At 54.1% G+C, this 22,462-nt stretch overlaps 1 protein-coding gene across 1 annotated transcript; it reads left to right on the top strand.

Annotated features, from left to right (window-relative positions):
- The first annotated feature begins 6,783 nt into the window (after positions 1–6,783).
- PDYN (prodynorphin) lies at positions 6,784–21,259 on the top strand. Its single transcript, XM_043602725.1, has 3 exons — positions 6,784–7,210; positions 17,682–17,829; positions 19,148–21,259. The coding sequence occupies exons 2-3, from the start codon at positions 17,701–17,703 to the stop codon at positions 19,787–19,789; spliced, it is 771 nt and encodes a 256-aa protein (XP_043458660.1). The 5' UTR covers positions 6,784–7,210; positions 17,682–17,700; the 3' UTR covers positions 19,790–21,259.
- Positions 21,260–22,462: the final 1,203 nt, after the last annotated feature.

Here is a 22,462-nt window from a genome sequence, read left to right as displayed (position 1 = left end):
ACGTTCCCCCCATTCCGGATTGCTTTTTTCGCCTGCACCGGCTGCCACCCCCAGCTCCAGCCAAGCCCCAGCCATGGCAAGATGCGCCCCAGGACATGAAGGAGCGGGGCTTAGCCTGGCTGGCAGAACAGGTGCCATACGACAGGAGTAACTAAGTTCCAGGCCCAGCTGGCCTCTTCTCTGGACCTCAGTTTCCTCGTTGCTAAGATGACAATTTGGATTCATCTGGTTTGATAGGTTCTTCCCATTCTGACCATGTGTGGGCCACAGGGCCGAGGGCTTTGTGTGCGCGGTCGGGGGGGGGGGGGCGGCCCACATTACGTGGGGAGTGTTGACCGGGAAAGGGGGCTCTGTACTGGGGCAGACAAAGTTCAAGACGCGCGTCCACCCAGCCTATGACACCTTCCTTTCCGCGTGCAGTGGATACGCCAGCTTGGCCCTCAGGACGCATTCCCACCACCTTCTCCTACTTCTCTTTCCCGTGCCTTCCTGGACTTCAGCAATGCAAACTGTCTTTCTCAGACTCCCTTGCAGCTAGGGTTCTGGATGCAAATCCAGTTCTGCCAATTAGCAGTGGTTCGGACGACAGAAACGAACCGGAGGCCATCTTTCTGCTGCTTTGGCGGTTTCCTCCAGCAAGAGCGGTTTTGGAGGTGCTGGGTGGGTGGGGGCGGGGGTGCTGCAGGCCCATTTCAGAGGCCAGTGGCACCCCCAAGTGGGTGGAGAGCCTGTTGTGACACGGCAGCACGGTGGCTCCCTGGATCATAGTGTTATTCTAAGTTCTTGAACTCACTGTGTGCGGGGACGGCCTCCTGTCTGCCCACTTTCTGATGGTGTGACTGGTGGCCATACAGTGTTCTGAGAGTCATTCCTGGAGGCCGTGTAGTCCTCCAGCACATGCCCCACCCCCCAAAAAAGAAACCACCTTTTTAAATTTTCCCAGTTTGCCGCATGAAGTCTCTGTCTGCTGATGAAAGCTTGGGATAGTTTCTTTCATCTGCGGATGAAGCATGGCGCACTCCTACTTTACCTTCAAAACCCAGCCTCAGCCTCCAGCCCGGACATGACATCCCTTCTCAGCTGGGCTGACCTAGGTATCTCCCCTCTGTGATCCCACAGTCTCCCTCCCCGCCCCCCCACCCCCATCTCCGACTTTTCCACATGGGACTGAAATGAACTGTTCGCTTTCTGTCCTCCCCGCCAAACCATCATCCCCAGATGGCAGGGACCGAGTCTTCTCCGCGGTGCCCACTCCCCTCCCCCAGGTGTTTAGCAGAGAATCTGGCCTAAGGCAGGTACTCTGTGAGCGTTTTGTGGCATGAATACAGAAAAGGTAGCAACCTGCCAGGGTAATGGGATTTAGGAGAAACTCCGAGATCCACAGGCTGAGAATAAAGCGATTTAATCTCCCCTTTTGGCAAAAAGAAGCTCGCGTCTCATTAAGAGCTATTGTTTGGGGTGACGGGCCTCACGGAGCTCGTGGGGTGATCAGGGGCACTTCTCATGTCAAAGCTCTCATTTCGGATCAAATATCCAGAATCTCTCGGTAGATCTGTCCTCCCACTGATGCCCATGCTCCTCCTAAGGGATATAAGAACCAGGGGCTTTTGAGAGGCCGTGTGATGAGTGAAGAGACAGACCCGCCAGTATTTACAGCTCAGCTCTACTGCTTCCTGGCTGTGCAACCTTGGGCAAGGGACCGCACTGCTCTGAGCTCAGTTTCCTCATCTGCAAAGTGGACCTAATGCCTTCTGCGTCATAAGGTGGTTGTGAGGGCTCAGAGGGGTGGTTTCGGAGAAGTGCCCAGGGCCTAGGGGAAGCCTGGAGCGCGGCGGCTGTGATAAGACGTGGGTGATTGGAGATGCCAGTTTTTTTCTCTTCTTCATCTGGGCAAAGACATTTCCCACCATCGGCCCCTTGTTTGACGGGTGGCAGAGGTCAAGAGCGGGCCCCAGATAGGGGAAGTTCTCTCCAGGCTCAGGCCACTGACTCGGCTATCGGCATCCATCTGTGCCACTTGGCTATAGGAGGAAGCAACCGCTTTTTCTCCATCGTTACCCCAGAGCTGTCCTCAACAAGGAAAGCAGACACCTTCTCCCGTGCCTCCGCGCCCTCCATTTTTAACCATTTAAACGTGCACCGTTCAGCGGCCTGAACTACATACACTGTGCTGTGCGTTCATCACGGCTGTCTATTTCCAGAATGTTTTCATCGCTCTCAACCAACACGCTGTGCCGTTTAAGCAATACCCTGCCCCGTGGTGACCTCTGTTCCACTTTCTGTCTCTGCGAGCTTGCCCGCTTACAGAAGCACTGAGCTGGGCACGGGTCAGGTCCCGCAAGAAAGGAGTGTGGATCTTATCCCAAGTGGGATGGAAACCACTGGAGTGTTTTAAACAGGGGGGTAGCACAATCGGGGTTATGGGTTTTTTTTTTAACTTTTTAATGTTTATTTATTTTTGAGAGACAGAGAGAGACAGACCGTGAGCAGGAGAGGGGTAGAGAGGGGGAGACACAGAATCCGAAGCAGGCTCCAGGCTCCGAGCTGTCGGCACAGAGCCCGACGCGGGGCTCGAACCCATGAACTGTGAGATCATGACCTGAGCCGAAGTCGGATGCCCAACCGACTGAGCCACCCGGGCGCCCCAGGGGTTACGGTTTTAAAAGAATCTCTCTGGCTGCAGAGGAGCCGGTAATAGGTGGGGGCGAGAGTGGAAGCAGGACCCAGGGGGACAAGTGGGGGGGGGGCCAGGCCAGGGCGACAGAGCCTTGGACAGTGAAGGCCCCTGATGGGTGGGATGTGGGGCGAGAGAAAGAGGGGAGTCAAGCAGGAGTCCTCTCCAGGATGGCACCCTCCTCAACTCTCCTTGCCTCTTGGCCTTTGCCTGGGCCATTCTCTCTGCCTGGATGTCCTCTCCTCCCCTCTGCCTGGACAGCTCCCACTTGTGATGAGTTCTCGCTTAGCTCTCCCCCCATCCTCCAGGAAATCTTCCGTGACTCCCCTCCTCCCCCCACCCCACCCCTGGCTGGGTTGGGAGCCCCTCTTCTGTGTTCCCACGGAATTTCAGGTCTCCTCCCAGCCCGGAACGTGTCAGGCTGCTGGGCACTGCCTGTCCCTGCGTCGCCCCCCAACCTGGACCATGAGCGCAAGAGACAAAGTTAGGTGTGGCACATTTCACTCCCGGGGCCAAGCACAGAATGGCACGCTGTGACATTTCAATATGAGAGTAGGAGAGGGAGGCAGAGGGAGAGAGTGAGAGACAGACAGAGATGGAGTACTGGGACCCTTCAAGCACAGCTGCTGACTTTCTGGTCTCTGTTCCCGTGGCAGCCGCACGCAGCCATGGTCACCACGCCCGCAATTCACTGCAGCATGAGAGTGATCCAGGAGATCAGAAGCCAGCTGGAGATGGGGACCAAATTCCACCCAAATGCTCCAGACTGATCCGTGTCAGCGGCTCCTACGTTCCCGGCGCAACAGGGGAAGAGAGAAAACACACAGAGCTTTGAGATGAGACAGAGCCGGGGTGGAGAGAAGCTGGGAGACCGTACGACTCGTGCTTGGGGCCCAAACCTGGGACCCGCCGGCCTGGTTTCAGGCTGGACCCTGCCCTTTTTCTCCCTGCCAGTGACTTAACCTTCTCCCAGCCTCTGCTCCTTACCTGTAAAGTGGGGGTAGGAATTGCGTCCAATTGCAGGCTTGTTGGGAAAATCAAGCGTGTTAATAACTGAATGGTTTCCAACAGGGCCTGGCGTGGAGGGAGGCCTTAAGAAATGCTGGCTTTATTTGTTCACTTTTCCGCCCTCTGCCAAGTTCTTCCTTGTTCCTACCTAACAGGATGATTCAAGGGCTGGTTGTTTCAACTATTGCCTTCCCTTCAGTGTTTGCTCTTGGCCCGCTTCGAGATCTGAGTTGGAGCCTCGTCACGCAGGGAGGAACATGGCGGGGCTTTGGAATGAGTCCCGACACCTGCATGGAGCTAGTCTGCTTGTCTTCAGATGACTCAGGAGCCCAGGGGGGCGAGGGACCCGACAACTGCCACGCAGTGAGTAAGGAGGAGCATCGGGGTTCCAGGTAACCGATTCCATGGGTTTCCTGTCCCACCCGCTGCTGCCCGTGACCCTGACGTGACCCTGAGCACCACTGAGCCGGGGAGAGGGCTGAGCTTTACGACAAGCTTCTCTAGAACCGAGGGAGAAAGCTGTTCCTGGCCTCGTCCCACATGTGTGCGTAAAGGATGCTCCAGAAGGAAAGGCAAGGCAAATGAACAAAACCATTTGTTTCTGGGGCTGACAAGAGGCTCCAGGAGTGAAAGATGCTAAACACCGATGGCATAAAGCGGGGTTCTCGCAGGGTCTCTACCCTGGCTGCCCTTACTCCTCTCGAGGATCAGCAATGGTCAAGAGAGTCACCTACTCCTCTCGTCCGGTGCCCGCTGGCCTCCAGGAATGGGAGCCGTTGTACCCCATATCGGAGAGCCTTTCTCTATGCCAAGGTTTTTACCAAGAGCTTCTAGAGGTAGGGGTGGGGAGGACGACCGGGTATGGATTTGGCCTTGCAGGTGAGGACGTAGCTGCAGCCCCGGGCTCCCAGATTCCCAGGGTGGCAGTGAGCAGGCTCCACCCAGTCCTCTGGGTCCCCAGGCAGAAGCCAGCCTGAGGTGCGGTCAAACGCTCACGGAGCCTGGGCCACGGCCATCAGACGCTGGGGACGGGGGCTTCCACACTGGCACCTGAAGTCCTTTGCACCTGCCTGTGGGGTCCCACGTGCTGCCTGGGAAGAGGGACAAGGAGGAGAAGAAAGGCAAATTCGGATCCTGAAGAGCCCTCTCCGGAAGGGAGGAGGTAGACCTCAGCTTGAGGCTGGAGGGGCGTGTGCGGGGGCTGAGCTCTGGGGCACGAGGCAGTGGGCTCAACTCCTCCTCCCTCCCTGTGTGGCCGGGTTGTCCTCGAACTCCAGCGGCCTTATCGGTTTGAGGATGCATCGCGATATCCGTGCCACACGTCTGCTCGTTGTGAGGATACGACGCCACACGAGGAAGCGCGTGGAACATAGCAGGTGCCCGGCAAAGGGCTCCTGCCATCTTCCTCCTTGAAATGAATCAGGCGCAGGGAGAGGACAGCGCCCCAGGGAACGTGGGTGCGGCAGAGCGGGAACCACGTGATCAGTCACAAGGACAGATGGTGGTGGAGGACTCATTAAGTGTCTGCTGCGTTAGGTGATGTTGCCCACATCCTCTGTCTCACCTCCCCCCCTCCCCGGAGCCCGATGAGTTCGTTACAGTTATGTCCCCATTTTATGGATAAGCAAACTGAAGCTGAATGTAGAAACTTCTCAGTTCTCTCTGCTGGTTGAGCTGGCAGAGCTGGGGATCAAACCCACGTCCTCAATACTCCCAGGCGCAGCCCTGTCCTACGTTGTAAGGGTGGAGAGACAGTCCCCGAGAAAGGCAGCCCTGGGCCCCCACCCCTCCAGGCGGGCAGATGCAAGGCTTCTCTCCCAGGAGGGCTGAGTTGGGGGGGAGCAGGGGACTCTGGGGTCCGACAAGCCCGCATCCGGACCCTCCCGGTAGCTGGATGACTTAACCTGCTTTACGTCTTTGGGTACGTTCCTCAGCTCTGGGACCTGTCTTTCCTCACCCGCAAGACAGGAATCATATTCGCTACCTGGCCAGGTGGTGAGGACAACTTTGGCTGACGGCCTGGTACAGCGTCAGCGCCCAGGGCGCGGGCAGTCCCCACCAGATTTCTGCGACAATTGTGCCTCCCACCATAAACTCCGTGTCTGCTGTTGACTGAGGAGAGAACATGTTCTCCTCCAAACTCAGTCCCCGCCCCTCCCTGGGCCGCCCTCCCCCCCCACCCCCCCATGTTCTGGAAGGTATTCGTAGCCACGAGGGTGCAGCCTTCAAGCTGCTGCTGGCACGGGCCGAGGGCTCACATGAGGTGGGGATGCCCCCACCCGGAGTGCAGGCAAAGGCACATCGCAGCCCATATTTTGAGGGGGATTTCGTGATCTTCATTTTGTGTTGCTATCGGAGGAAAGTAAACTGCGGCTCCTGGCTGCCGGGGAAGGGGCTGAGCTCCTGCCAGGGCTGCTGGCGGCTGGCGCCGGCCCAGGCCCGCACCCGCATCGACTGCGGGTGCAGGCAAGGGCACACACAACGTTCCAGCACACGCGTGACCGGCCGCACACGGAGGTGCCCGGGCGCTCAGCGCAGGGCGACGCGTGGCGGCCGGCTCCGTCCACCTTCCCCTCCTCGGCACTTGCCCTGTCTGGGGACCCTGCCTCTTCTGTTGCCTCCAGATGGCTGTGGGTCCTGAGCCTGTCTTCCGTCCTGGTTTCCTCATCTCTCTTCCTCTGGCTCTCCCTCCGTTTCCCCCGGTGTCTCTGGGTAGCCCCGGTCTCTGACACGCTGTGTCTCTCCGATTTTCTGACTCTTTCCTCCCCTGCTTTGTCTGTATCATGCCCGACCTCTCTGCTGACACTGTCTCTTTCTCTTTCTGATTCTCTCTGAATCCTGTTTCCCTGCTTCTCCAACTCTCTCTCTGTCCCCATCTGTCTCCATATCTGTCTGATTCCCTCTCTCTGTCTCCATATCTGTCCGACTCTATCTCTTTCTGTGACTCTATCTGTCTCTGTATCTCTCTGCCTGCCTGTCTCTGACTCTCTGGGACTCTCTTTTCCCAACTCTTTCTGTCTCTGTCCTTCCTACCTCTCTCTCTCTCTCTCTCTCCCTCTTTTTTTTTTTTCTTTTTTTTTTCCGTGACACTCTCCTGGAAACGCATCAAAGACTGAAGTGGCCGGATTTCAAGTGACAAACAGCACTACACCCAGGATCCAGCCCCCTCCCTGCACGGCTGCTTCCTCCTCCACATCCCCTGTCACGAAGAGAAGCCTATTGTGTCGGGCCCAGGGAGTTCGAGTTGAAGGGCCCGGGGGTCTGCGCCTCTGACTGCTCTGAGCTACTTCCCCATTGGCTCCCAGCAGCCTGTGCTCAGCAAGGGCTGAGCGACAGGAGGAGGCTCTAGTCCATAAAAGGGGGGGCGAGGCACCAGAACTGCCATTCTGAGGGGCTTTGGTGGTGCTCACAGCCGCCTCTTTGGCACCTCCTTCCCAGCCAGAGTCAGGGAGACCCCTGAGCCACCTGCCACCACCCTCCGTCCAACCTGCTCGGCCAGAAGCTGCCCAGGAACGAAGAAGAACACAGGTAGTATCCACAGGGGCAATGGAACCTCTCTTTTGATTGTATTTGTTTTTCCCGGTCCTCCGGATCTGGGGGCTGCAGGAGCTCGGGCTGGGGGATTTCAGCTCTGGGTCTGATAATCTGGCAAATATGGTTACAGTTACGAGGCTAGTTTACAAACGCCAGATCAATTAGCGGGAGACAGACGGTTCTTTGGAATTTCCCTCTCGGTACAGCCCCGGCTTGCACAGGTGGGTACTCCTCTCCCAAGAGGACCACCCCTCGGTTTCAGCTCCAAGGTCGTCTTCTTCCCCAGCAGTCTGCACGCATGGTACCCAGGTGAGGACGGGAGGCCCTGGGTGGAAGAAGTGAGTTTAGCCACTCGGGGAGGTTTTAAAGGTCAGTGATTCTCACCGGACGTAGAGAACAAGGTCTGGGGGACGTTAATGAGATTCAGGGCTCTGGCATTTACCAAGTATAATGTACATCAGTGTACAACCAAGTTCAGCCTTTTCATTCTTTTTTGGATCGTGTTTAATCGCTGACAGGGTGCCGGCTTGAGTGTTTCCTTGGGCATGATTTCACGCAGAAATGAAGTTGGGGCTTATTTCATTGGGAGGAAATGGGGAAAGAGAGTGACAGCATGCCAGGAGACTCAGGCTGAGCAGGATTTTTCTTGTGGGTTTTACTTCGAAAGGACTTGTTGCTTTCATGTAAATTACAGCAGGGAAGTGGGGCAGGGAGGAAAGCTCAGATGGCAACGCCATTTGCTCCCTGGTAAAGATATCCATGTTCAAAGAAAGTATTACAGAATCCCAAAGTTTGACTCCAGCAAAACAGGCTGATGAGTTTCGGAGGAAAGAAAAGAGGAGGAAAAAAAAAAGAAAAAGCCCGGTGACGACATAAAGGTTGAATAGTAAATTCTGCGACCTCGTACTTTTTCCCTGGGTGTCTTTTATCTAGAATCTCTCCGAGCTTTACAAACATTCCTTAATTAAGTCTCCAACCTTCCCAGGGGAAACATGCTCTTCAGGTTATTGGATCTGATTTCAATTCCCTTCCCACAGACTGCAGATCTTCATTTGGTAAAATATACAAGTCTTTCTCCTTTGACAGGCATTCCAGGCAAGATCAGTTGCAAATTTCAGAATGTCAGTCCTCTTCGCCCCGCCCCCCCAACCCCCTGCCTCCCCCTCCCACAGCTACCTCTTCCCTCTCTTCTCCCCTTTCTTTCTCCCCTCTATCCCACCCCACCTTGCCTTTTGTTCTATTTTTGCAGGTCATTTATCTCCATGCTTTGAGATGTGCGTGGGGGAGCTGTTGCAGCAGCCCAGGGGGGGGCGAGCTGAGCTGCCCTGGGGGAGGTTTGCGTTCGCTGCCGGGCTCTCAAGCCCACTGCTTTGCCCCAGATGAGCTAGAGGTGTGATGGGGGGCAGGCAGATCCTGTGTCTCAGCTGCCAGCTGGGAGCGGGGATGTCGGGGGATGTCGCACTGCTTCCTCGGGAACCCAGCATGCTTTAGCAAGAGCGGGCACAGGGACTGGCTCCGGGGCTGTTTGAGAAATTTGCAATCGCCATAAAGCAAATGGAAAGGGGTTAGGGTCTTGAGATAACTCCCGGGAGCCACGAACGTTCCGTGTGTTATCTAAATGAGTGTCCCACAGATCTCGGTTCAAATCCCAGAGCCCATCCGTCATTTGCTGTGTGATTTGGGGACGATAGCTGAGTGTTCATTTCCTCATCTCCGCAGTAAGGACGGTACTGTTGGCCTCCTAAGGTTATTGTGAGACTCCCAAAGGATGCTGGCATTCAGTAGGTACTCAATAAATGCTAGCGTTGACTGCTCACGCTCTCCCTGTCCACCCTGGCAATGTGTTATAATATCCTTCATCATCCACTCCATGGAGCCGTGTGCTATGTCCGGGAAGGATGCCTAACGTCTGGTATTTCAGTTTGTGGGGCTGGCACTCTCCTCCCCTCCCCACCCCATAATCTCCACACCAACAGAAGACCATCTCTTCGTCTGTCGCCTCGGGGTCATGAAGTCTCTTCCCGATCGATCCTCCCGGGCCCCCCTTCCCACTGCCTACCTCCTTGGGCCATTCTTGCACAATTGTTGTATTTATTAGATGTCTTCCATCATTCTAAGCAGGATCAATAGTCGGTGGTTTGATTTCGACGCGTGTCTGAGAAAGCGCAGGCAACTAGCTGACTTCTCTCACTGTTTCGCTCATCTCGGCCCATCTCGCTGCGTCTGACAAAGGGCTAAAAGGATCTCACCAAGGCTGGGCGGCCGGCTGAGCCCGGCCATTGAGGGCAGGCAGTAAATATTTCTGGGGACACCCAGTGAACCCAGGATCAGGCCCTGGAGACAGAGAGGTGTCCCGGGTCCTTTGATGTCGGGCCTCATTAATCTTCCCCAGCCCAGGTCCAGACTCGTGCTCCTGGCAGAAGGGTAAAGAGCCCGGTCCACGAGGCACAGGAACGTTCTCGAGGCTTCTCCCTGAGGCCGTCCGGCTGTCCCACCGGCCTGAGTGGGAGGCTGCGTGCGGCAGGCACATTCATCGTGTTTGTCCACCGTCCTTTGGCTCTTTGACCTGTTACTGGACAGTTCAGATTAAGCCGAGAAGGGTTTACTGAGCAGTTACTACGTGGCTGGGTCTCTGGTCCACTGACAGGAGGAGGGATTGATATTTGTGACTCACACGGTAGGTCAAGGCCCCGAATCCAAGTCTCTCTGTCCCTTCTTCCTTCCTTCCTTCTCTTTTCTCCCCTCCTTTGCTTCTTCTTGTCCCTTCTCCCTCTGGTTCCCAGCACCTCTTCCAGCTCTGTTGGGTTTCCATCATCTCTCTGCTTCTCTGGTGTCTTTATCAATTTCTCTGTGGGTGCAAGAGGCTCTGCCACTCCTATGGGCACACGCGTGTCTCTCTATATGCATGTCTGTCTCTGTCTCCCTCTCTGTCTCTGTCTTTTTGTCTCTCTTTCTTTCTTCATCTCTTCATCTCCACCCCTCCCTGGCCCATCTTCCTTGGCCTTTCTCCCCATCCCTTCATTGCGTCAAATAACAAAGGGTGAGGGTTTCATGGGACTCCTGCTCTTAAAAATCGTTCTTCTAAGGGGCGCCCGGGTGGCTCAGTCAGTCGCGCGTCTGACTCTGGATTTCCGCTCAGGTCACGATCTCACAGTTCGTGAGTGCGAGCCCCGAGTCTAGCTCTGCACTGACTGCCATCGTGGAGCCTGCTTGGGATCCTCTCTCTCCCTCCCTCTCTCTCTGTCTCTCTCTCTCTCTCTCTCTCTCTCTCTCCCCCTCCCCTGCTCATGCTCTCTCTCTCTCTCAAAATAAATAAACAAAAGCTTAAAACACATGTAAAAAAAAATCATTCTTTTCTAAACGAGGTTAATAATCCCACCATGACCCCTGAGTGCAGGTTCGTGCTTCTCTCTGGTCCCTGAACCGCAAATGGCCCAAGAGAGGCTCTGCGCTTTGAGTATTGCTGGACTCCACGGTGGGTTCACTTTCCGTCCGGAATCCGAGCCCCCTCACCGCCAGCCAGGTGATAATCCATCCCTTGTTAATGACCCTAAAAGCCTCACGGGGACAGCGGCCCTCACTTCTCAGGGTCTCCCCTTGCCAGCCCCTGGGGACCCGTAAAGGTGAACTTTGTGGTTTGGGGTGGGCTAACACTCCAGAAGACTGTCTCATCTTCAGGAATGTGGGGGCTCCGTGGGAGGGTCTGATGGACACTTAACGTGACCCCGTACCCCGGGGACGGTTTACAGGACGAGCTGGCTGCAGGCTGACTTTTTAAACCTGCTTCTTCTATGTCCTTGCCTCTCGGCCCTGACCTGGTGATCTTGCCTCTCTGAGACTCTGTGTGCCCATCTGGAAAATGGAGCTGATCGTGCCAAGCCTACTGGAGTCTCCCCAGGGTGAACGTGCAGTCACGGAACTGACGTGCATAGCAGGGAGCCGGGTCCCGTAGCGGTGCCTTCACCAGGGACGCTATGGGCTCAGAGAATCCCAGCTACGCCACGCAGGTGCTCGGGACCCTGGGGCGCTTTGTCACTTGGTCCTCCTCGCTCTCCCCACCCGGAACCCGAGCCTGTAACAGTAGCACCTGTCCCGCTAGGGGCCAGGGGAGGCCAGGGGCCCGGCACAGGGAGGCAGTGCAGTGGGCTGTGGGAGGGTCATTGAAAGCCTCAATGCGAGTCAGTGCGAGTCACGGCCCGGGTGTGGGAGGCCCCAGCTCTGTCTCCGCTTCCCTCCTGACTCATGATGTGACCTTAAACAAGTGACTTCATTCCTACCTTTTCCCATTTCCTCTTCTATCAAATAGGGATAATCATATGCAATAAAGTGCTGGGAGAGATAATTGCAATGTTAAATCAAGCCATTATTATTCCATGCTGGCTTTTTAATGCTTGCTGCTCCTCTGAGCCCTCTGACTACAATATAGAAATATTGCCAAGAGGAGATGAGAGGGCGGGCAGGCAGTCCCTTCCCTTTCAAGAACTCTGGGCCCTGGGTAGGAAAGGGGACTACAGCGTGCTGGCCCTTTAAGTGATGCCCTCTGGGCAGCCCTCCTGAGGGACAGGGGGTGACACGGTCCATTTATAGACCAGAAGTGAGAAGCCCAGCCTCGGGGAGGAGAGCGATCCCTCTCTGATTTTTCCCAGGAAAGTCAGCTTCCAGATGACGAGAATAATCCGAATTAGAAAATGGTTATGTAATTGATGAAAGCAGGGGTCAGCACGGCTTGTCCGTAAAAGACCAACTAGTATATGTTTTTGGCCTCTGAGCTGTGCGGTCCCCGTTTCAACAGTCCGCTGTGCTTTGTAGCACGAAAGTAGCCGTGGACCATGGTGAGCAGTTGGGGTGGGGGCTGTGTTCGTTCTCGGGGTTCTCCAGAGAAGCGGGATGTGTACGTATTGAGAAAGAGATTTAGTAGAAGGAATTGGATCATGGGATTGTGGAGGCTGGTGGGTCCAAAATTTCCTTTTCTGCCAGGGGAGAATCACCGCTCCTCCCCACTGGCCCCTGCGTCCCTCACTGGGCTGTCACGAAGCCCACGAGGCAGTGGCCGAGGAAATGTTTTATAGACCTGCAAGGGAAGAGGGTTTTTCCTTGGGAGGGCTGTGAGGACCCCGCGCCCCCCCACCCCACCCCCGGCCCACCCAGTCCATGAAGGAGGCCCCTCCTTCCCCCTGGGCCATGCACACTCTCCACTGACGTCTATGCACCTGATACTCGCCCCCGGCTCACCAAGCAGGCTCGCTGCCTTGTCTTACCCCGGGAGCATATCTTTTTCTCCTCAGCTCCTTCCGGATCAGGCCTGACTCGCAGGCAGGGCTACTAATCTGATGCATGACTTGGAGCACAGCCCCAGAGCAAAGGTGAAATGCGCTCCCTCAGGACCCATCTGATGTGACGCGATCCTTTGTTTAGCCAACAATAAGGAAGGACATCAGATTCCTCAGGAAAATCCGCAGGGCTGATGTGTCTTTATTAGAGTCGCCTTTTAACCCCGAGAGATCTGGACAGAAGCCTGACTCCCACTTACAGGCCAAGCGAACGTGGCCAACCTCTCCTCCCCCCAGCCTCGGTCTTCTCCTCTGTACAAAGGGTACAGAGACACTCACCGCGCACCCCCCCCCCCCCCGGCTGTGGTGACGATTAGAATCACGTGTCTAACGGTAACGCACAGCCTGGCACCTAGTAGGCTCTTGAGATGTGGTGGCACTGTTATTGGACTGGTGTTACCAGGAACAAGGAGCACTCAGCCCTGCCTGGCACACAGTAGGTCCTCCATATGGCAGTTGATTCGTTCACCAACTTTTTTTTTTTGGAATTTCAACTGCGTTCCAGGACTTTCTGCCGTCTTCTTTTCGCGCCTCCTGTAGCCAAGAGTTGAACGGGGCCCCAGCTTCTGCTATGAAGCCCATCATAATATCACTGTGTGTCAGGTACCCCCCCCCCCAGGTGCCCTGTGCGTGCTCTCTTATTCGATTCCTCCCACCCCCTAAAGCATTATCGTTAGCCCCATGATGGGGCTGAGGAAACGGAGACCCAGCAACGTCAAGTAAGTTCCCCCATCTGGTGGTAAGTGGCAGGCCGGGATTTGAATCCACATAAACTAAGCACTTGGTGACCCCGCTTCGGGGCCAGGAAGGAATTGGGGGCGCCCCCCTCTTTTCTCTCCAGCTGCACCCCTCTGGCCCCAGGCTGCCTCTCGTGGTTGTTAAGAGAAGCAGTTCAGGGCCGGCAGACTCAACTATCCAGCTCTGCTCAGCAGTGGAGATAAGGGAAGCTGCTGGGTGGGGACAGTGGCGACCAGGCTGCATGTGTCCCTTGGGGCGACTGTTGCCATACCGTAATGCAGGCCCGATGTCTCCAGGACTTCTGTTTTTTTAAGGTAAGGTGGAAATTACGACTTTGAAGTGTAAAAATCTCCCAATTTAAAAATGTTGGCAAGAGAATTAAAAAAAAGAAAAGGAAAGAAAAGAAGAAAAGAAAAAAAAAGAAAAAAGAAAAAAGAAAAGAAAAAATCCCGGTGCAAAGTCAAAATACCCAGTGCCCATTTTATTGAGTTTGTCCTGTGGGCAGTCACTCTGAAGTGTCTGGACGTTTGCAGGGCTTGGGTTAGGGTTGGTTAGGGTCAGGGTTAGGGTTGGTTAGGGTTAGGGTTAGGGGTTAGGGTTAGGGTTGCTGGCTGGATAGGAGGACACCAGAGGTCTCAACCCTGCCCCACCCTGCCTGACCTCCTTCCCTGCCTTGACCCTTCCTGGGTAGCCCTCTGTTCTATCTTCCATGCCATCAAATTCTCTCTCCAATTTCTTCCTGGGAGACCCTCTGCGGCCACAGCGCCATGGCTCTGATGGTCGAGTGTGGTGGCCTGGGGTGATTTGGGCTTTCTCGGAAGCCAAAGCCTCCTAGGCCATGCCCTTCCCTGGGTCAAGGAGCCCCTCCTCAGATCATTGCTTTGAGCAAGTGAGGGAAAAATTCAAAGCTTCAGAATAATGTCCCTAATGTTCAACCTGTGACCTGTTTCCTTCTGTCTCCTTCTGTCCGGGACCTCCCTCTTTTTGTGTCTCGTGTGTGTCTGTAGTGTTAGTCTCTCTCCCTACGTCTCTCTATCTCCCTCTCCGTGTCTCTCTGGACCATTTTGCACTGTCTCCCTCCTTTGCCCCTCCCTCCTTCCCTCTTCCTATGTGAGGTTTTCTCTTACTTCTTCTTCCCTCCCCTCTCCTGGCTCCCTGGTTTCATTACCCTTTGCCGAATATCTATTGGCCTCATTGGTTTCAGACAATTGCAGACTCACTCCATGGCCTCCTTCCTGCCTTATGCCTCCTCGTCCACCCGGGTGTCGTTATCATCCTCCAATGCACCACACACCCTCACTGTAGGGACCTTCATCTATAGAGATAAAGTGCCCTCTGGGTAGGAAACTCAGAAAGTGAGGGCCATTATTTGATAGAGCCAGCACAGGTGACTGTGGGCGTTCACAGGAGGGGCCCAATCCAGACAGCCTTCCCGGAGGAGGCAACTGAGGTTGAATTTTGACAAACAAGAGTTATCCGGTCAGAGGGAGATGGGAGTAGATGGGTGGGGCCAGACAGGCGGTCCAGGCAGAGGGAACCCCTTGGGGGAAGCTTGGAAGGTGGGGCCCATGGGGCACTCATTCGAGAATTGCAAGTGGTTCGAGCCAGACCCCCTGGATACAAATCCCAGCTTTCCCTCTTACTAGCTCTAGAATCTTGGCAGGGTTCTCAACTCAGTTTCCTTATCCGTGAGGAGGGCACGACAATTGTACCCGCCCCAGACAGTCGCTGTGAGTAGAAAGGAATTTTTTAGAATTCACGAGAATTGCTCGGAGCATCCTGAGTACGTAACAACCATCTGATCAGCTAGAATTACTATTAAATATCAAGTTAGTGGATGAGAGGCAAGGTTGCCGACACTACCTCCGCCTGGGACAAAAAGGATCTCAAATAGGGCCTCCTACCTTGGCAGCCAAGCTGTGTGCGAAGCCTCTGGCCAGGAGTTAAGAATGTGCTGGACGGTCTCCTCCCCCGCAGGCATTCGCTGCTGATCTTGTCACAGGCCAGCTCCGCCACCGGCCACCGCTGATACCAGAGAAAACACGAGCTGCCTGCTTCGCATCTGCACATAAAAGGCACAGCTCGCTCTCCTGGAACCCAATCCACTCAGCAGCCGGTAGAATGTGAGAGAACACGGAGGGTGGGCGGGAGAGGTGGGACGGACCCAGGTCCACTTTCCTGGGCTTTCTTCTCTGAGCTTCCTGGCTTAGGGGAGCAAACCTTGTTCAGCCTCAGGATAGTTCTCACCTTCAGTCGCTGTGTGACCTCAGGAGATTTACCAAGCCTCTCTGAGCACCAGTTTTCTCTTGTCTATAAAGTGGGGATGATGATACCCGCCTCTCACAGTTGGTGGGTGGACTGAAAACAACATGCAAGTTCAAAGGTCCTGTGCGTTGGGTCCTCTGGGTCTCATGGAGGTACCCACGGTAACGAGTTAAAGTTGTTCTCGAAATTGTAGTCATGAAGGGCACACGAGTGGGGGGTCAAGCAGAACAGCCTTGCACCTTCACTGTTGGCCACAGGTCTTGGGTGATTCCCTGGACCGTAAGTGTCCACCTCACTGGGAAGGAGTAGATAGGATGATGGGCTTGAGGAGGGATGGGGGATCATCCTGTGTGCCCTGAGGGGGAGACTCAGCTCTGGGCTGTAACACGGGGCTCTGGGGCCGTGGGGGAAATACCCTCCAAATCCCCCGAGCAAACAGGGTCGTTTGCAGGCTTGGGAGACTTGGAGGAGGGAGGGAGGGAGGGAGGACAGCATCCCTGTGAACAGAGTGACAGGCGTCAGGCTATAAAGACCAGGCTGGGAAGAGCCTGGAGCCTCCTGCCCCAAGTGGGGTGTCTCAGGGGATCTCCCCATTTCCAGCTGGGAGAACGGTACTGTGCCCCCATTTGAATGGCTCTGAGTCTTGATATTTGGTTTCTAAGGAGTTAATTAGGAGAGAAAGGAACCGACTGAATTCGTATGCGTATGCCTAGCGAGTGCCTGCTATGGGCGGGTCAGGGTCCCGGGCAGGGACTCAGGGACTGTGACAGGTAGCGCCTGTGCCCGTAAGGAGCTAACGCTCCAGTGGGGGAGACGAGGATCACCGACAGGGAACAAACACCTAATCGATAGGGCAGTAAGAGACGGTGAACGCCCCGATGCCAACAAAGCAGGGTGATGTGAGAGCGGCCCGGGAAGCCACATTAAACACAGGAGTCCGCAAATGCCTCCCTGGCGATTTGACATTTCGTTCATTTGATCACAAGGAGGAGCGAGCCTTGTTTAGATCTGGGCGAAGTGTATTGCAGAGGGAGGGACAGGAAGTGCAAAGACCCTGAGGCAGGAGCAAGCGTGGCACGTTTGAGGAACCCAGAGACGGAAACAGGACACCGCTCCTGCCTTCGCAGAGCCAAAGTCTGAAGAGACACATAGATAATTATCAAATAGTGGGATATTTTGATGGAGGGGTGAAGACAAAGCAGGAATATCCCATTGGGCCTCGGAGATCTGGAAAAGCTGCCCGGAGGAAGCGATATCTAATATAGGGCCTAAATGGCAGGTAACAGAAGAGGAGAGGAAGGGTTTTCCAGTAGAGGGAACAGCATATGCAAAGGCCCAGAGGTGGGACAGGGCCTGAAACATTGATTAGAGGAATGGCAAGTAGCTGGATGCGGTCACGGTGTAGGGATGGGATTGAGGGTGTTCCTGTCATTTAGGAAAAGGGCCAGGCCTGACCTAGGGTGACATACCTGATTGCTTAATTGTCATGCTGAGCAGTTCATTTCGGGGTGGGCAGGAGGGATCCAAGAAGGAACTAGAGGCCGGAAGGCCAGCGTGGAGAAGGTGGAGCTATGGCCAAGGTAAGAAGAGGTACTGGGGGGAAAAAGGCAAATTTCAGGGACCTTTCAAGGCAGAAAGGACTGGCCTGGGGACGCGCTGAAGAGTTGGGGACAAAGGCAGGCGATGGAGCCTCAGGGAATCCAGGAAAGCAGATACCAGGTGACTTCTGGCTTCGTGGGTGGGCAAAGTGGGTTTTGAAGGCCCACAGACCCAGGTCAAGTCCCAGCTTGTCCACTGCCTAGCTGTGCGGGCAGGTCCCTCGCCTTCCTGAGCCTCAACTTCCCCATCTGTCTGATGAAAACAGCACAACCCGCCTCAGGAGCCATTGGGCAGATTGAACGCGCATCTGTAGGAAAGCTACTCAGCAGGTACTCAGTACATTAATCCCCGTCCTTGACCCTTGGCCTGGGGCACCCACAGTGCCTCCTGAGGCCTCTATTTTCCTGACGGTGAAATGGGAACGAGACTGTCTGCCTTGCAGGGTCGGCCGCAGGGCTTGGCATCTCGCCAAGGAGGGTCGGACGCCGAGGAGGCGCTCACGGCTTCATTTTCTTCTCTTTCTCCCCCCGCAGCAGGAAGAGCTGAGACAGGATGGCGTGGCAGGGGCTCGTGCTGGCTGCCTGCCTCCTCGTGCTCCCCTCTGCCACAGCGGACTGCCTGTCCCGGTGCTCCCTGTGTGCGGTGAAGACCCAGGATGGGTCCAAACCCGTCAACCCCCTGGTAGGTTTCAGGATGCCTAGGTCCTACACCTGCGTGCAGAAGGGACCGTCTGCGTGTGGAGCTTGGGTGGCTGTGTGTCTGTCCTGTAGACTTGTCCTACCTGTGCGGGACGCGTCCTGCCCTGTGGTCAGCCTGGGCACCTGAACTCCATCCCCACCTCAGACCTCACCACCCGCTGGCTCACTCAGGTCTGGGACCAGCACTCAGGTTTCCAGGGGGTGTCATTATCGAGGCAGTGCTGGCTCTGGGAGTTTGCAGCCTGATGGTAACTTTTCAGGGATTCTTAGCACCAGGCTGATGGGCACGTCCAAATCTAGCCACTCCTATGGAAGGAGCGCCTTCCCCAGCCACTGGTGGACAGGATCCAAGCCTCAGCCCCTCTCCTGGGTCTTAGCATCTCTTGGCCCATCCTTATTGGCTTTGCTTTGAATCAAACGCCCCCCCATGTGTCTCTCCCTCGATGGCAGCCAGGTTAGAGTCAAGGTCCCAAAGGTGCGATGGACGGAGCACAGGCTTTGGTTCTGCCACGTTCTCATTCCGTGACTCTGGAAACTCCCTCTTTGAGCTTTAGCTTCCTCATCCGCAAAATGGGGCGATTCTGTGAGACAGTGACGCAAAGTGTCAAACACACGATTCTAGCAGCTCTTCACAGAGATGCATGCGGTGCTCTAGGTGCTGCCCACACAGGACCGCAGCAGGGCACAGTGGTTAAGCGTGAGGACCTGTGACATTTAGGCTTACTGGGTCCAGGTTCCAGAATCGTCCGGTGTTGTCATCATCGTCCTCATGATCACCATCGCGATCACATTTGAAGCCCCCCAGCACTCCTATGAAATGGATACGATTGTCCCCCCAGGTTTGATGAGCCCCCAAACCTCTCAGTGTGTTTTTTCTACCATCCCGCATTGCTTTGGTGCCTCTCTAGAAAGTGTTAAGAGCATCCTTCACACCAAGGAAAGGGTGGGAGAGGCAAGTGCTCCCTCTGGAGTGAGAAGTTGAGGAGGATGTGTGAGCACCACACGATGTTCTGGGAAGATCTTACTTCCGATGTTGGCATCGCCATTTGCAAGCCACGTGTCCTTGGGAAAGCTGTCTCACCTCTCCACGTCTCCTCTTCCACTCAGATGCAGGGTCACCTACCTCAGTGCACCTGGGGAGGGGGAGGGATTAAAGTGGGAAGCCTGAAGTTTAGGAAAGGCAGCTACTTTCGATTGTCTCAGACATTGGACAAGGGACTGTCTGGGGCAAGGAGGGGTGCATGTGGCTTGACAGTTGGATGGGGGCGACGTTACCGCTGTGGTTTTTTGGGGATTTGCAGATTTGTTCCCTGGAATGCCAGGCCGCGCTGCTGCCTGCCGAGGAGTGGGAGAGATGCCAAGGCCTTCTGTCTATTTTCACCCCCTTCACCTTCGGGCTCAATGGCAGAGAAGATTTGGAGGCCAAGTCCGCTTTGGAGGGGCTTTATAGTGAGCTGGCCAAGCGCTCTGGGCCCTTCACGAAGGAGCTGGAGGAAAACAGATTTCTTCTCCGCACCCCAACAGAGGAGAATGCTCTGAGCAGAAGCCTGGCGGAGAAGCTCAGGGGTCTCTCTGGCAGGTTGGGGGAGGGAGGGGAGTCTGAGCTGATGGGGGGCACCCAGCTGCATGATGATGCCATGGAGGCTAGGGCACTGGATTCCAATGAGGAGGACCCCAAGGAGCAAGTCAAACGCTATGGGGGCTTCTTACGCAAATACCCTAAGAGAAGCTCAGAGGTGGCTGGGGAGGGGGACCGGGATGGGGATAGGGTGGGCCACGAGGACCTGTACAAACGCTACGGGGGTTTCTTGAGGCGCATCCGTCCCAAGCTCAAATGGGACAATCAGAAGCGCTACGGGGGTTTTCTCAGGCGCCAGTTCAAGGTGGTAACTCGGTCTCAGGAAGATCCCAATGCCTACTCCGGAGAGATTCTTGATGGGTAAACCCCTCCCCATCGTGGAGTTGAGTCAGGAGCTTCCCCTGACACCCTTCCAGATTGGAGTACCCTCATTCATCCTACCTTGTACCCCCCCAATCCCCATGCTCAGTTCAGCACTGTCTGCAAAACGTTCAAACCCAGCCTGCCTCTTTTCTGCCTGGGGTGCAGAGTTTGTCTGGAGTCAGCAAGGAGAAAGGATGGAGGTTCCTCTGTCCAGTAGACTCAGTGCTTGGCTCCAACCCTAGGCCTCTGAACTACCGCCAGCAGCGGCTTTTGATATTAATCTCTCCACCCCATTTATGTGCCCCCACCCCCACTCCGGTCCCAGGAATCCAGACTGACTTGTTCTTCATTCCTCTAGATAAATAACAAAACAAGGTAAACAAACAAATAGAAATCCTAACACTTTATCCCAAACCTTAAAGGACCTCCTTGTGCTCCCCACTTTGGAGACCGATGCTTTAGATAAAACGCTCAAACACCGCATTTTATTGGAGCAGGAATGCCTGCACTGGAGAGTTCAGTCCTCCAGTGGGCAACTGTTCAGTTGTACTCTCTGTGTTCTCATTGATTCGAAACACGCCTCTTGAGGAAACGAGTTCCTGGACTCCCGTCCATGTTGGTACCCTGGACAGCACCCAGCTCCTCACCGGAGAGGAAGGGCGCAAAACCCCCTTCCAAAATGGTAATGAGAGCAGTGCTCCTACTGAATATTTAAATGATCACGGAGAGAGCGAGACAGACCAATTTGCTTTGTGTAACAAACTCAAAATGTGGACCAGTTCCCTCAGCCCTCATTAAACTAATTAAACAGATCGGTATCACACTCCTACCCCAGGATGAACTGAAGCTGAGTCAAGTCGATGAGGTTAAGCACAACCATGTTCTTGAGCAGCTGAATTGGCCGCCAAGAGTCTTAACCATCTGGCCAAACATATGCAATGGGCACTGGGTGAGGAAATCCAGAAGCAACAGCTAGAACGACAAAAAAGGACGTCTTCAACCCCTGGGATGATTCTTTCCTCTTCATGTCTCCGAATAAAACCAGAAAGGGGAATGAAATGATTAAGTGCTTGAGGCCAAATGAATTCCCTTGATTCAAATGAATCAGAGGCAGAGACCTCCCAATTCCTTGGTTTCAATCAAAGTCTCTCTCTTTCTCTCTGCTGCTTTTGCTCACTTATCCCCAGGCATTATGGTTTGGTTTGTGGGTCCAGGAGGCTGGGCTGGAAAGGAGAGGAAATAGTCACGAGTTCAGTTAATTTGTCTAAGATGCTACTGAGCACATACCTCTTTGCGTGCAACCCCCAGCTCTCTCATGATGTTCCGAAATGTATAGATTGTCTTAGGGTTACTTCGTGTGCTTTTAAAAAAATCCCACGTATGCAATTTACCTAGAATTTGCTTATTCCTTAGTAGGCCTGTGTTATTTCCTACTCTTCCGGTGCAATAAATAAAAGAAAGTTGGTAATGACTCAGAGTGTGTATGCGTGCGCCTCAGTCCCCAGAGCATGAAAAGACCATTTGCAGAAAAGAGTGCTGGGGAATGAAAAATACACACACACACACACACACACACACACACTCGTGTCAGAAAACTAAGGGTAGGGCAACAGAAAGAGCACAAACTTTAGAGTGTCCTAGACCTAAATTTGAGATCTGTGTGATGTTGGCTAAGTTATTGGACCTCTCTGAGCCTTTGTTCCCTCTTCTGTAAAAGACCAACCTAACCCCTAGAGACTGTCTCCTGTGTTGGATTACCAAGGCAAGAGGGACAAATTTTCCTAAGACAAAGGTGCTGGTGATGAAGAACTCTCTAGAGAACGGATGGCATCATGTACTTTACTAAAATGACATGGTTTATTCAATGGCATTGAGGACTGGGTTCCCAGGTAGCTCAGTCAGTTGAGTGTCTGACTCTTGATTTCCGCTCAGGTCATGATCTCACAGTTCATGGTTTGAGCCCCAGGTACGGTTCTGTGCTGACAGCACTGGAGCCTACTTGGGACTCTCTGTCTCCCTCTCTCTCTCTGCCCCTCCCCTGATCACTCTCTATCTCTCTCTCTCTCAAAATAAATACATAAACAGTAAAAAAATGGCCTTGAGGGTTAGTGTGAGGGGTGCCTGGGTGGCTCAGTTGGTTAAGCATCCGACTTCAGCTCAGGTCACAATCTCATTGTTCATGAGTTCGAGCCCCACATTGGGCTCTGTGCTGACAGCTCAGAGCCTGGAGCCTGCTTTGGAATCTGTGACTCCCTCTCTCTGCCCCTCTCCCACTTGTGCTCTGTCTCTGTATCTCAAAAAATAAATAAATGCTAAAAAATATTTTCAAAAAAAAGGGTTAGTGTGAAAGAGACTCACTCACTTAGTGGCTCCAGACCTCATGGGTCCCATTTGGCCAGTGGTTTTCTGTGTGACTTCATAGAAAACACAGGGTCGGAGAGGTCTCCTTTCTTCTTTCCTTCATTGAAGAAAGAATTAATTGAAATCTTACTGTGTGGTAGGTCTTTTTCTAGGTGCTAGAGGTATAGGAAAATAAAATGGACAAGATCTCAGCTCTTGTGGAACTTACAGTCTGTGGGGAGAGACAAATAAACAAGTAAATAACAATATAAATCTAAAATTAAAAATTAAATTAAAAAACAAAATATAATGAATTTATTTATTAAAAAAAATT

This window comes from Prionailurus bengalensis, chromosome A3 (genome assembly GCF_016509475.1).
Source record: "Prionailurus bengalensis isolate Pbe53 chromosome A3, Fcat_Pben_1.1_paternal_pri, whole genome shotgun sequence".
Taxonomy (NCBI): Eukaryota; Metazoa; Chordata; class Mammalia; order Carnivora; family Felidae; genus Prionailurus; species Prionailurus bengalensis.
Note: the sequence above shows the minus strand (reverse complement) of the source record. Positions and strands in the feature narration are given on the sequence as shown.

Excerpts from the sequence above, each read along its gene's own strand:
- PDYN (XM_043602725.1), top strand. The coding sequence starts at position 17,701 with ATGGCGTGGCAGGGGCTCGTGCTGGCTGCCTGCCTCCTCGTGCTCCCC. Across the intron at positions 17,830-19,147 it reads CCAAACCCGTCAACCCCCTG|ATTTGTTCCCTGGAATGCCA; the intron begins GTAGGTTTCAGG and ends GGGGATTTGCAG.